The sequence below is a fragment of the Fulvia fulva genome, chromosome 9, assembly GCF_020509005.1.
Source record: "Fulvia fulva chromosome 9, complete sequence".
Classification (NCBI taxonomy): domain Eukaryota; kingdom Fungi; phylum Ascomycota; class Dothideomycetes; order Mycosphaerellales; family Mycosphaerellaceae; genus Fulvia; species Fulvia fulva.
The window spans coordinates 3015445-3028647 of NC_063020.1; the positions used below are offsets into that span (position 1 = coordinate 3015445).

Consider the following 13203-nt stretch of genomic DNA (forward strand, 5'->3'; position numbering starts at 1 on the left):
TGTCTCGATGATGAGAGTACGGCATTCGCACTGTTATGATGCGGGACAAGATCGATAGCGCATGTCGTACGTGTATGGTGTTGTCTGGAGGAAGGTGAGGTGGTGTCATGGTTGCGATGCTGTCGGAACAACGGCCAAACATGTCCCCGACCCTGCCATCATCGTCTCCTCCCTCTCTTCACAGCACAGCAACAGAACATGTCCATATGATCTAGCGACCAGCTCGGTGACACACATTCGCACAGCACTCACAACTCGTCCCACCGCTGCTATGGTCCGGAAGAATTCGTCGACTGCTTCCGGCACACTGAACCGAAATGCCTCGAAGCGACATATATGCGCGACGTAGTCCTGTCAAGATGAGATGAAACTGTCCGTTCGGCGTGTGACATGCAGTCAGTATGTGGATTGGAGGCGATGGGCAGCCGCTTGTATACACCGTGAGAAAGAGACAGGCAGAGAGGATCGAGATGGCACCAAGCAAGAGCACTGTTCTGTGGAAGCGCTGCACACCCATATCTTGGACCCAGACACCCTCACTACGGACCTCGTCTCCGCCATCGTGCCCAAGAGCTCTAGTGAGCGCACTGGAGAAAGACTTGCGGTAAGTTGACTCTTGAGATGATCTGGCTGCTGTCACTGTCGCTGTATGCTCCAGTGCTACTTATACCTTCCAGGTCTCGACTACGCACAACGTGCTTATCGCCTTCTTGTGCCGTCTTGAGGCAATTGAAGCCTCTGCGTCCGAGAGCCTTGATGGCATCGTGGTCTGTGTAGCCACTTCGTACACTCCTGGCCTGCGAGACTATCTTAACCTCGTCTAGGCTGAACAGCTTTTGATATGACCTGACGACAGAACGATGGTGACTGGCCTGGACGCACATTGTCGACTTCAGTCGCCTGAACCGAGAACATCGTGTCGGATTAGTATGCCGAATCTCTTTCAGCCTTCGTGATATGAACCCCGACTCATCAAGCTAGAAGACGATCATCATACTTCGAAAGCAGGCGGATTCTCGGCCATGTATGCGTTGACAAAGGCGGGCATTGCACAGCACAATTTAGGCTCCGCATGCAAGAAGACAACGCCGACAAGTCGCAGCAGAGCTTGAGTATCAAGCAGCAAGAAAGCTTCGAGCTGTGTGGCTAAGGCATGGCTCATATCGACCACAATGTCAGGTTTCCACCATCGAGTGGCGCCAGGTTTTGGTACGTGCCGCACGCGGGCGTCGCGCGATTTTCACGTTGACACCAAAAGACCGCACTCTGCACAGCGTCCGTGCTTTGGAAGCGACAGATATGGCACGTCCGTCAAACTCGTCTAGAACACTCATTGCTACTCTGGACAACGAAGGAGGTATTTGCATCACACTGCCTGGATCGGGCAAGTACAAAGCTGGGGTCTCGGCAGATGAGTTATCAAAAAGCCCATCGGTGGCAACGTGCACCGATAGCCACTAGGCATTGAGTAGTGAGGTGCTTGCTACAACGAGCACTTTTGGTCATCTTGGCAGTAATCGAAATGTGCCGGCAACTTTCCACGCCGGCATGCCGAACGATAACAGTGACCAGATACAGCAGTGTAATCCGGGGCTTTGAGCTTTTTGAGACATGACTTTTGGTCCTTGGATTGATAGCGACATACAGCTTGACAGTATCATCTCCGAACTGAACGTAGGTCCCCCCAGCGCTCCTCAGATTTTCTTGTACTCCACCTGACAGCCTCCATCAACGACAGACGGCGTCGCAGTCTCAGCATACCACGTTGGGCCAGCAGTGGGCGTGTAGGTTAGCTCAATGTTTTCTGTAGCGGAGAAGGTGACCGCAGGGTTTGACGCCAGAGACGTGGACGTGCTGAAAGTGGTCGTGCTGTTGCCGTAAATCGGAATGGCGGTGCTTCCAACACTGCTACTCCCTGCGGAAGTGGCCCGGATCTGAGTCTGCAGAGTCGTTGGCACTGCTGTAGAGGACGCAGCTTGCGATGATGTGGCGGCTGCTGACGAGACTGGTGCCGCGGGAGTCTTTGAGCCGTTGCTTGGACCACTGACAGACAGGGTAACGTCGCCGCTCTCAATGTAGACGCCGGAGAAGTGCCAGTCCTCTGTCGTGGCTTCGACGCCATTACCTGGCAAGCGCAGGACCCCGAGATGCCAATCAGCACCATCCGATGATGTAGGAGCGGACACAGGTTCCACGATGGGCTCCAAGTCGTCTGCACCAGTCGAGTGATAGAACGAAACAGTCTGAGCATCAAAGTCGATCCCATAGGCAACATTATGCCACACCCCAGCCTCGAACACAGCACTCCACTGACTCTCACTGTTGGCAAACCACTGCAACTCATTACTATCCCCTCCATTCACCCCAAACTTCAACTCCGTAAAATGGCTCTCAAAGAAGCAAACCTGATGCTCCTCATTCTGCGTCGGCGGATTCGTCGCTGTATGCTGAATCGAAAAGTGATAGAACACCTTGCCCTCATTAATCGCGGCATCCGTCTCTGGGATCAACTCCGTCCTCATCATCGTCTGGCCATTCCAGGACGATGACCCGTCGATCGTGATCTGGATGCCTTGCTCGGAAGAGGTATCGGCGGGGTTCTTGTAGTCCGGAGACAAATTGACGTAGTCGCTGGTGCTCCCGCTGCCGTGGATGTAGTATTGGTAAGGTCCGGTGGGGGTGGAGAAGGACCAGGCGTCGAGGAAGGCGCTGGAGGAGTATTCGTTGGCTTGGCCGTCCCAGAGGATGGTGCCGGCTGATGCGGAGGCGATGAGCGCGAGGAGGGTGGTGGAAAGGGAAGTAGAAGTGAACATGGTGGAGAATGAGTGGACGCTTGAGTCCGGCTCGAGCTAGGGAAGATGTGTGTACACGGTAAGATTGGAAGAAGGAATCGAGGCAAGGTGGCGGGAAGACAGTGGTGTGGTGGTGTGGTGGAAGCAGATGTACTTCTATCGATGGTCTACATATCACTTCCCGGAAATTTGCGAGGTCCTTCGTGATATGATTCCGCGGCTAGATGTGCCTCAGTCTGGTCTCGCTTGTTTGTTTCTTGCAGATAGATTCCGTTACGATATATGTGAAACTCGGTAAAGCGTGCGGTTGCTTCAACATGCTTGGGGGTCGTGCTTGATCAGTCTTCGAAGCGTGGCACCACACTTCGATATGTTCCGGTGCCGTACGGTTTAGACATGTGCATCGATTGAAATCACGAAGAGAAGGATATTGAGGAAGAAAGAAAGAGGTTGGAAAGAAAGACTGGATGCTGACAAGAAGCTCCGGCCAAGAAAGACCCCTGTCAATCAACTTCCCATCTTTCAATGATGGCCCGTTTCGACAATGTGTACTCCCCATGACACCGTATGGAAGTACCTCCTGAGTACCCGCAGAATCTGAGAGAGGGCAAACACCCATCACATCCCATGACATGAGCGCTAGCTTCTCACTTCTCAAAAAGAGGAAACTAGGAACATTACACTGCTTACGACCCAAACAATGCTCACCCCAAATGTGACATAGCCCAATGCAGCTTCCAACGACTCAAACGTAGTCCTCCGATCTTCCTGCGCAGGCTCAGAAGGTCCTCCATCATGCTCCCGAACCACGATGGGAGAGTATGGTGCGGCATGCATTCTGTGTCTCGGTATTTGTCCTTCCCAGCCATACTCCCCTGCCGTCGAGAAAACGTGTGCTATGCCGTCGCCGTCGATATCTGGCCCAAACCCTAGTGGTTGGTTGTGGATCCTGTGTAGCAGCTCTCGCTCACGAGCCATGTACTGCCAGTTCCTGGCGTTCGCGATTATCAGCAGATCTCGAAGGCGGCGATTCTCTTGTCGCAATGCCTCAAGTTCTTCATGCATATCCTGATCGCTATGTGGATGTGCGTTGTACTGCGCGGACCTTTCAGAGCCGATGTCGCTGGTATGACTTGCCGCGTCGTAGGTCCTGTCGGCATCATCGGGAAGGTTGTCGGTAGCCCAGCTGTAGTGGCTGTGCACGGAGGCAGGCCTCGGAGGCGGGAGTGTTTGACTATGCGACGTGTCTGAATCGGTCATCGTTGTGTCGGTGTTGTACAAGTCTGTCGGTCGTGTGGGTGTTGTTAGTATTGGCAGAAGTAAGATCGGCCAAATCTCACAGGCAGGGTGCTGAAGAATACATGTCCTATGCAATATTGAACGTCGCTGGTGATATCAACACCGTGGCGCTACGCTATTCACGCAGGTCAGTGCATGCATACTTTACTTGCTTCTTGCCAGCGTCCACATATTCTCCATCTTTGTCTTTGTCAATACGTCCCTCGCCTCACCGTCAGTCTCGCAGGCTCGGCTTCCCCATTTCTTGAAGTGTCTTGTGGGCTCATCTCCTTCCCAGACCAATACGCATCTGTTCTCGCTAAGGTCTTTCAGGTTGCCGTTCTCGTCGAGAGGAGCGCACCATTCAGCAGCTTTGCTTCCAGTACCCCTGCTACCCGACGTGCTGTATACACTGCTGGAGGTAGTGGTCGCGTTGCTGCCATCTGTTGTGCCAGTGAATGTCGTAGGATTCGAGTCTCCAACCGGCATCGTGTTCTCAGTCCACTTTATCCTGTTCAGAAGCAGTTTCTTGAAGTGCTTGATACTGTGCGATCCACCTTCGACGATGATGAGGTTCATGGTCGGATTGAGGATCACGATACCAGTAAGCGCATCCTGCTTCGCGTTGACATCAACTTGGTATCTATGCTTGCCTGAGCTGAGATCGTCAACACGGAAGACTGCAACCTTGACACCCTTGGCAGCATCTCCTTCCTGTTGCTTCTTCAGCTTCTCTGCTCTTTGCTCGGCTGTCAAAGCTCTCTCGGCGTTGGCTTTATCGTGATCAGAGGCACGCTGTGCGATTTCGCGGTTCACACGTGCCTCGACGGCAGTAGGATCTTTCACGGCTTGTTCACCAAGCACGCGCATCATGTTCGACTTCTTCACCTTGGGCGGAGGAGGCTCGATCAGTCCCAGACGGATCTTCGCCTGTTCTTCCTTCATGTCTGCCATACGGCGTTGTCTTCGCAGCTTCTTCTGCTCTTTCTCTGTAAGCATGAGCGGCTTGGGTGCTGGGACGAATCGATCTTGTGGCGCTTGTAGCAATACTGGTCGTTGGACGAGGTTCGTGATGATGGAATCAGTGGTCTCAATTTTATTGCGGCCCTCCTTGTCCCAATCATCGTACGTACTCTGCCCTTCCGGTAACAGTCCCTCGTCCCACCACTCCACATCGGGCGGTGCCGGTACTAAGAACGATTTGTCTGATGCCTCTTCAATCTCCTGCTTCTTGCTCTCAGCAGCTATGCGTCGCTTCATCTCTTCCAGCTTCGCCTGCTGCCGCAATGCATTCGCCTGAGCCATGTACTTGCCCTTCTCAGCGAACACCAGCTGCTTGCTCTTCCTCTCAGCATATCGACGCGCGGAGGGAGCAAAGGCCGAGTCCTGATCATCTCGTGGTATCTGGTCGTCGGCTGCGAGGTATGGGTTGATCTTGGGTTTCTCCGGCTGCTGGTTTCCCTTAGTTGTGCTGAACTTCGGTCCCTGCTGGCCTGCCTGGCTCTTGTCCCTGCCCGCATCTCCCATCAACGACGGGTGCAGACCAATGCCCAGGCCACCTCTCGCGCCTCGTCCATCGACTCTCGGCGGTGGAGTGGGAAGGGCAGATTTCTGTTGGCTGTTCTGCTTTGCTATCTCAGCAGCCCTCGCTCTTGCCTCCGCCCTCCAGTCCGGCTCCTGTCTAGTAGGTGGCGGCGGTGGTGCAGCAGCTCCGTTCGCAGGTGATGCGCCAGTCCCGTTCTTCGCTGCCATGCGGGCCTTGATCTCTGCAATCTTGCGCTGAGCCTCTGCCCTTTTCGCTGCTGCATCGTCGCCATTTGCCGAAGCTGAACTCTGTGACGCTTGTGCAGGAGGTGGTGCTGGGGGTGCAGGTGGCGGTGTTACTCCTCCAGCGCTCGCCTTACTGGCAGCCATCTTGGCCTTTATGGCGGCCATCCTCGCCGCCGTTTCCTGCTTCTTCCTCTCCAGGTCATGTTGTGCAGCCGGTCGTGGTGATCCATCCTCTGCGCGTTGTCTCTTCAGATCGCTGCCCTCCCCATTTGTGTCGTATGGCCGTTTGCCCGTCATGTTGTCGCTGACCAGACGATGTGGCAGAGGCTTATCGTGCATTCGCGGCTGTCTCCCACTTCTTTCGTCTGCAGACGGGATTGTCATGAGTCGCAAGGTTCTCGCGTGTCCCCGCTACCGCAACTCTATCTGCAGGCAGTTCGCGCTAGCGGAAGAAGCTCCAAAAAATCTCTCGAGATACCGGCAGCGAGAAACAACATCTCGCCTTCTTGACTGGAAGCAGCAGAGATGAACATCTCACAGCCCGTCTCCTCACAGCTGCAGGGCGTCAGCTTTGGCTGCTTGTCGAAAAAGGACATAAGCGCCCTGTCAGCGAAACGAATAACGAATGCGACAACCTTCGACACTCTACTAAACCCTGTGCCTGGAGGTCTATACACGTCAGAACTAGGACAGTTTGGCGACAATCCATGTGGGACATGTGGCCTCAAGAATCCGCAATGTCCAGGTCACCCGGGTCATATCGAACTACCAGTGCCATGCTATCACCCAACATTCATGGAGCAGGTCTTGCGACTACTCCGGGCAGCATGCATATATTGTGGCAAGTTGAAACTGAAGAGAGTCTTGGTCGCGAGATACATATGTAAACTAAGGCTTGTGAGGTATGGCCTGCTGAAAGAGCTGACTGAGCTTGACGAGGTCGAGTACAGAAGTGTTAAGGGACAGCAGACTGCAGCATCTGGATCCGAGGACGACGATGACGACGAGGGAGATGCCGATGTCAAGGCGATCACACAGCAGTTCGAGCAGTTCACGAAAGACTCCATTCGGCGGGCGAAGAAGGCAGGTACCCTTGGTGAGGCCAAGACGGAGGTCATCAAGAATGCGAGGACAGCCATCACTCGACAGTTCATGGCAGATATCGTGAAGGGGAAGAAGTGCGGGAACTGTGGTGGCATCAATCACACCTATCGAAAGGACCGATTCGTCAAGATCTTCAGGAAGAAGCTTTCGGAGAAGGACCATGTCGCAATGGTGCAGCAAGGAAAGAAGGCGAAGGATCCTGTTGTCGAGATGCAGAAGCTCAAGCGGGCAGAAAGAAGCCGGAAGAGGAAGCGCGACATGGATGAGGGTGTAGCAGACATGGACATCAGCTCAGAAGAGGAAGGCGATGATGTGGACATGGACGAAAGCTCCGAAGGTGAACCTGAGATTGCTGGAGGAAACCTGGTTGATGAGGCTTCAGAAGAGCGTTCTTCAAGCACAAAGACATCGAGCAAATCAGACCAGGACTACATCAACCCAAGCCAAGTGAAGGCGCATCTGGAACAGCTCTTCGATCGTGATGCCGAAATAATGAACTTGGTCTATGGAGTCGACCTGAAGAAGAGCACTGAACGATTATCCGCCGACATGTTCTTCCTGGAGAGCGTGATTGTCCCACCGAATCGTTATCGACCCGAAGCGAAGACCAGCAGCACCGAGATCTCTGAGGCGCAAGAGAACGGGCTGTACAAAGATATCATCACCACGAGCGAATCGATAACAGCGATACAGCGAGAATTGACCACAAAGGAGCCACAGACCGTGTCGAGATATCGCGCGAGAACATATGCTGATCTTGAAAACGCATGGCTGCAGCTGCAAGAGAATGTCAACGTTGTGATAGATCGAAATCTGTCGCCCTTGCAGGGACGAGCTGGAGCTCGAAACGCTGATGGTGTGAAGCAAAAGCTGGAGAAGAAAGAGGGCATGTTCAGAAAGTACATGATGGGCAAGCGTGTGAACTTTGCTGCGCGTACAGTCATTTCACCCGATCCGAACATTGAAACGAACGAGATTGGTGTCCCGCCTGTCTTTGCTGTCAAGCTTACCTACCCGGAGCCGGTGAATCAGCACAACTATGAGGATATGCAGCAAGCTGTCAAGAACGGACCTCATGTTTGGCCTGGTGCAGTCGCGATCGAAAGCGAGACTGGAGCTGTGCTGAATCTTGCGAACAAGACGGCGGACGAGCGGCTAGCCTTGGCCAACTCGTTACTTGCGCCGTCTGTTGGCAGCAATGTGCACGGAGCGAGACCAAAGAAGGTGCATCGACATCTGAACAACGGCGACATAGTCATCATGAACAGACAGCCGACACTGCATAAGCCGAGTATGATGTGTCACAAAGCACGAGTACTACCTGGGGAAAAGACGCTTCGTATGCACTATGCCAACTGCAACACGTACAACGCCGATTTCGATGGTGACGAGATGAACATGCACTTTCCACAAAACGAGCTGGCGCGAGCAGAGGCCCTCCTTATCGCGGACACCGACCATCAATACCTTTCTGGAACTGCTGGAAACCCTCTGCGAGGTCTCATTCAAGATCACATCTCGATGTGTGTCTGGCTGACGAATCGAGACTTGTTCTTCGAGCGAGGTGAGTACATGAATTTGCTCTACTCAGCTCTACGCCCCGAGGACCGCCATACCGAAAGCAATCGGTTGGAGACTGTGCCGCCCGCGATAATCAAGCCGAAGCCCTTGTGGACTGGCAAGCAAGTCATCAGTACCGTACTCAAGAATCTGCAACCAGCGGGAACTGCTGGTTTGAACATGACTGGCAAGAGTACCACTGCCGCTACGATGTGGGGTGAGCATGGCAAAGAAGAAGGTGTGGTCATCTTCAAAGACGGTGAGCTTATGCAAGGTATTCTTGACAAGAAGCAGATCGGTCCAGCAGCTGGCGGTCTTGTCAATGCCGTGTATGAAGCATATGGCTACCGCGCTGCTGGAAGGCTGTTGAGTATCCTGGGCCGACTGTTGACAAAGCTTTTGCACATGCGTGCCTTCTCTTGCGGTGTGGAAGACTTGATCTTCACACGAAAGGGAGAAGAAGACAGACGAGCTGCCCTAGCTGGTGCGGATTCAGTTGGTCTGAAGGTAGCTGCAAAGTATGTCTCGCTGGAGGACCAAAAGCCCAAGAGCGACGACAGAGAGCTACGAAAACGACTGGAAGATGTGCTTCGTGATGATGACAAGATGCAGGGCCTGGATTCGCTCATGAACAACAGCACAAGGGACCTCAGTGGTGACGTCTCAAATCGCTGCATGCCAGCAGGTCTGACGAAGCCCTTCCCGAAGAACCAAATGCAGACCATGACTACCTCCGGTGCAAAGGGTTCCAAGGTCAACGTCAATTTGATCTCATGTAACCTTGGTCAACAAGTCTTGGAAGGTCGCAGAGTACCTGTGATGGTCAGCGGTAAGACATTACCTTGCTTCAAACCATTCGAATCGAGCGTTCGAGCTGGTGGCTACATCGTGGATCGCTTCTTGACTGGCATTCGACCCCAAGAATACTTCTTCCACGCTATGGCTGGTCGTGAAGGTCTTATCGATACCGCTGTCAAGACATCTCGTTCCGGATACCTGCAGAGATGTCTGATCAAGGGTATGGAAGGTCTTCGGGCGGAGCACGATTCATCTGTTCGCCACACTGAAGACGGAAGTGTCATCCAGTTCTTGTACGGTGAAGACGGTCTGGATATCGGTAAGGCGAAGTACCTCTCGGACTTCAAGTTCACTGCCGAGAACTACCTGTCCCTCTTCCACACATACCAGATGGACGAGTCGAAACAGTTGCTAGATGACGAAGTCAAGGACCATGCGAAAGCCGCCGAGAAAAAGTTCAGGAAGACTGGTGATCTAGGTTCAAGTGAGCCGGCTTTGTCACTATACCCTCCAGGTGTGCACGGCGGCAGTATCTCGGAGAGGGTCCTTGCAGACGCGCGAGAGTGGCTCGACAAGGACCAAGAACGCCTGATCAAAGACAAGAAGAAGAACCCCAATGGCATCGTCAGCAAGAAGAACTTCAACAACATCTTGGACATGAGATACTTGAAGTCTGTCGTTGAACCAGGTGAAGCAGTTGGCGTTGTCGCTGGTCAATCTGTCGGAGAACCGTCGACACAGATGACGCTGAACACTTTCCACTTGGCTGGTCACGCTGCGAAGAACGTTACACTTGGTATTCCGCGACTGCGAGAAATCGTCATGACGGCAGCTGCCAACATTTCGACACCTGCCATGACTCTCGTGATGAACCCTGGCATCTCTGTTGATGATGCGAAGAAGTTTGCCAAGGGTATCAGCAAGCTGAAGCTGTCCGAGATTGTTGACAATGTCTCGGTGACGGAGTCGGTAGGCAAGGGTGTTGGATACGGGGAGGCGAGGAAGTACGACGTTAAGCTCGACTTCTTCCCAAGCGATGAGTACCAGAAAGAGTACGCGATCACGATACAAGACGTTGTCGCGACCATCGAGCACAGACTGCTGCCAAGACTGCAAGCTGCGACGAGAAAGGAGCTAAAGAAGCGAGGTGCCCAAAAGTCTCTGAAGACAGCTGCTGGCGATGATGCGCTACCTGAGATCGGCCAGTCAGCAGGCAGAGTAGAGGAAGAGCGAGCTCGACCAGAAGGTGGACGTGAAGGCGGTGAAGACGACTCAGATGGCGAGGGCGACGATGATGCGACGCGCGACAAGTCGAAGAGCAACAAGCAACAAGCGGGCTACGATGCCTACGAAGACGACGAAGAACAGAACATCAGACAACGCCAGGTAACTCCCGAGCCTATCGACGGCGAGGAAGACGAGACATACGGCGGCTCACCACGGTCGTCCGTCGAGCCCGAGGAAGATGGCCCCGGCGCACGCTCCGAAGCAAAAGACCGCGCAGCCCGCATCAGAGGCAACGACAAGACCCACGACATCGTGGCCTTCAACTTCGACGACAAAAAAGGCGCAACCTGTTCCTTCACCATGGAGTACGACTCCGCCTCCGCCAAGATCCTCATGCTCAACATCGTCGAAACCGCGCTCCACCAAGCCCTCATCCAATCCGTCCCCGGCATGGCCCTCTGCATGCTCGACGAAGAAGGCACCAAAGAAGCCGACGGCAAACCCATCCTCGCCGCCTCAGGGACCAACATCACAGCCATGTGGGACTACCAACACATTGTCCACCCACACCACATCTACACCAACTCCATTCACGAGATCCTGATCCACTACGGCGTCGAAGCGGCGCGCAACGCGATCGTTAAAGAGATCTCGGGGGTGTTTGGTGGTCACGGTATTTCTGTTGATACGAGGCATTTGACGCTCATTGCGGATTATATGACGAGGGATGGAGCGTATCAGGCTTTTTCACGAATGGGATACCGTAACAACCCAAGTCCGTTCATGAAGATGAGTTTCGAGACTACACTGAATTTCCTGAGGGATGCGGTGTTGGAGGGCGACTTTGATGATCTTGAGGGGCCTAGCGCGAGGATTGTGGCGGGACGAGTTGGGAAGATGGGAACCGGTGGATTTGATGTGCTTATGCCGTTGGCGGAGAGCCAGGAAGTTGAGGAAGATGAGGATGTTGAGATGGAGGACTAGGGACGTTGGTGAGGGTACTGGCGCTGTAATGTGTTTCAATTGGTGTACAGTGTTCGGAGAAATGGCGTTTGCCCAAAAGTCGGGGGACGATGTCTATGTGGAAGCTGTGCAATATCATGATATCCTGTCAAATTCCTTCCCTCATGTGGCAAACCGAGTCCATTGTCGGATCGCCGTAGTGACGCTGAGCTCACACAGCCAGGTCTACACCCGCAAGCACAAGCAACAACGCAGCCTCCTTGGCATCGTGTTTCGTCAACGACCCTCAAAAGACCCGCAAACACGATCGACATACCACTTGGCGGTTCTCTCTGGCCTATGCAAGCTGTGATCATGTGAATCATCGAGAACCGCCTGGCTTCTGATTGATCATGCTACAGAATCAGCGTTCTTCATTCACCCAAGCACGAGCAAACACTCCCATCTTTCAGATGCGTTTGCTGCTAAAAGCACAAAATACCCAGAACGCCACCAGATCCGGCGTCAAACTGCTCAGTACAGTCAATCTTCCCAACGATGCCAATCAACATCACAATCCCCATCAACTGGATCACGCGCAACGAGCTCCGCGACTGCTACCAGCAATTCAAACAATGCACCACCGACGACGAACGCAACGCCATCCTCCAAGACGTCGACTACTTCTCGAGGACCTACATCATCCCAGCACTCATGGAACAAACTGGGTCCTGATGATTACCGCGTTCCGCCCCCGAAGCTCTTGCCACAGCGTCAACATGGACAGTTCTCTGTGCATGTCAGGCCGGACTTGGGGCATGGGGGTAGTGGGACGACGCTTAAGGTGTACGTTAAGAAGACGGATACTGTGCAGCATTTGAGGAGTCTGGTGAGGATAGAGGCTGGCTTGCCGGGAGAGGCACAGAGGTTGTTTTTTTAAGGGGGTGGAGATGAGGGATGGGAGGGTGATGGGTGATGTGAGTGATGGGCTTTTGTGTTGTTGAGTGAGGAAGTGCTAATACGGAGATAGTATGAGCTTCAGGAAGATGGGCATGTGGTGGAGATGAAGAAGAGACCAGGAGATGCAGCTTCTGCGTAGGTAGAGTCAACGAACTGCGCCACCCGAGATTCTACCTGCTTTTGCTTATCCACTTCCGGAGGGACAATTCTTCCCCTTCTTGACTTCGTCATTCGTATCTCATCGTCCCGTGTGCCGCAAAGGGGTCTGCCGTACGCCAAGGGCCCAATGGGTCCTGTTCAAGTTTGTTGAGCACAGTGGGCACCGCTGAGCACTCGAGAAGGGCCTTTGCCTCCTGGTTGTCCTTGTTCCTTCGTGCATGATCTTGTGATGTCGTCTGTAAGTATGCGTACAATGACCTGCGCTACCGGCGCACTTGTGGCAGTGTAATGTGTTTGCAGTTGGCGACCGGCCATCGTCAATGTCTACGTAGAAGCTATTCGATATCATGACATCTTTTGACACTTTCCATTATCCGCTGGTGTTGTTCGGCGAATGGCCAAGGTCATTCAATATGGGTTCGGGGGCCGAACAGACTGTTGCTTAGTCTCAGTGATCGACCGCGCTTTTGAAGCATTGATCCAGACTATCGGGGTATACATAGAAGGCAAGGCACACGATAAGGTATCTGCAGTGAGTTCAGCGAACAGCCACAGTGTAAGAACCGGAGCACACGACCACTTACATCCCATAGCACGCGAACCACTGAACCAG

General features: G+C 53.4%; 4 protein-coding genes across 4 annotated transcripts; 1 reads left to right on the forward strand and 3 right to left on the reverse strand.

Moving 5' to 3' along the window:
* Positions 1 to 1694: 1694 nt before the first annotated feature.
* CLAFUR5_09466 (uncharacterized protein) lies at positions 1695 to 2813 on the reverse strand (the record flags this gene model as incomplete). Its single annotated transcript, XM_047908614.1, has 1 exon — positions 1695 to 2813. The coding sequence occupies one exon, from the start codon at positions 2811 to 2813 to the stop codon at positions 1695 to 1697; it is 1119 nt and encodes a 372-aa protein (XP_047766637.1).
* Positions 2814 to 3446: 633 nt separating this feature from the next.
* CLAFUR5_09467 (uncharacterized protein) lies at positions 3447 to 4052 on the reverse strand (the record flags this gene model as incomplete). Its single annotated transcript, XM_047908615.1, has 1 exon — positions 3447 to 4052. One exon carries the CDS (start codon positions 4050 to 4052, stop codon positions 3447 to 3449), a length of 606 nt encoding a protein of 201 aa, XP_047766636.1.
* A 183-nt stretch (positions 4053 to 4235) lies between these two features.
* Positions 4236 to 6137, reverse strand: CLAFUR5_09468 (U4/U5/U6 small nuclear ribonucleoprotein prp3; the record flags this gene model as incomplete). The annotated part of the gene is made up of 1 exon (XM_047908616.1): positions 4236 to 6137. The coding sequence occupies one exon, from the start codon at positions 6135 to 6137 to the stop codon at positions 4236 to 4238; it is 1902 nt and encodes a 633-aa protein (XP_047765820.1).
* A 228-nt stretch (positions 6138 to 6365) lies between these two features.
* On the forward strand, positions 6366 to 11513 carry CLAFUR5_09469 (DNA-directed RNA polymerase I subunit rpa1; the record flags this gene model as incomplete). Its single annotated transcript, XM_047908617.1, has 1 exon — positions 6366 to 11513. The coding sequence occupies one exon, from the start codon at positions 6366 to 6368 to the stop codon at positions 11511 to 11513; it is 5148 nt and encodes a 1715-aa protein (XP_047765819.1).
* Positions 11514 to 13203: the final 1690 nt, after the last annotated feature.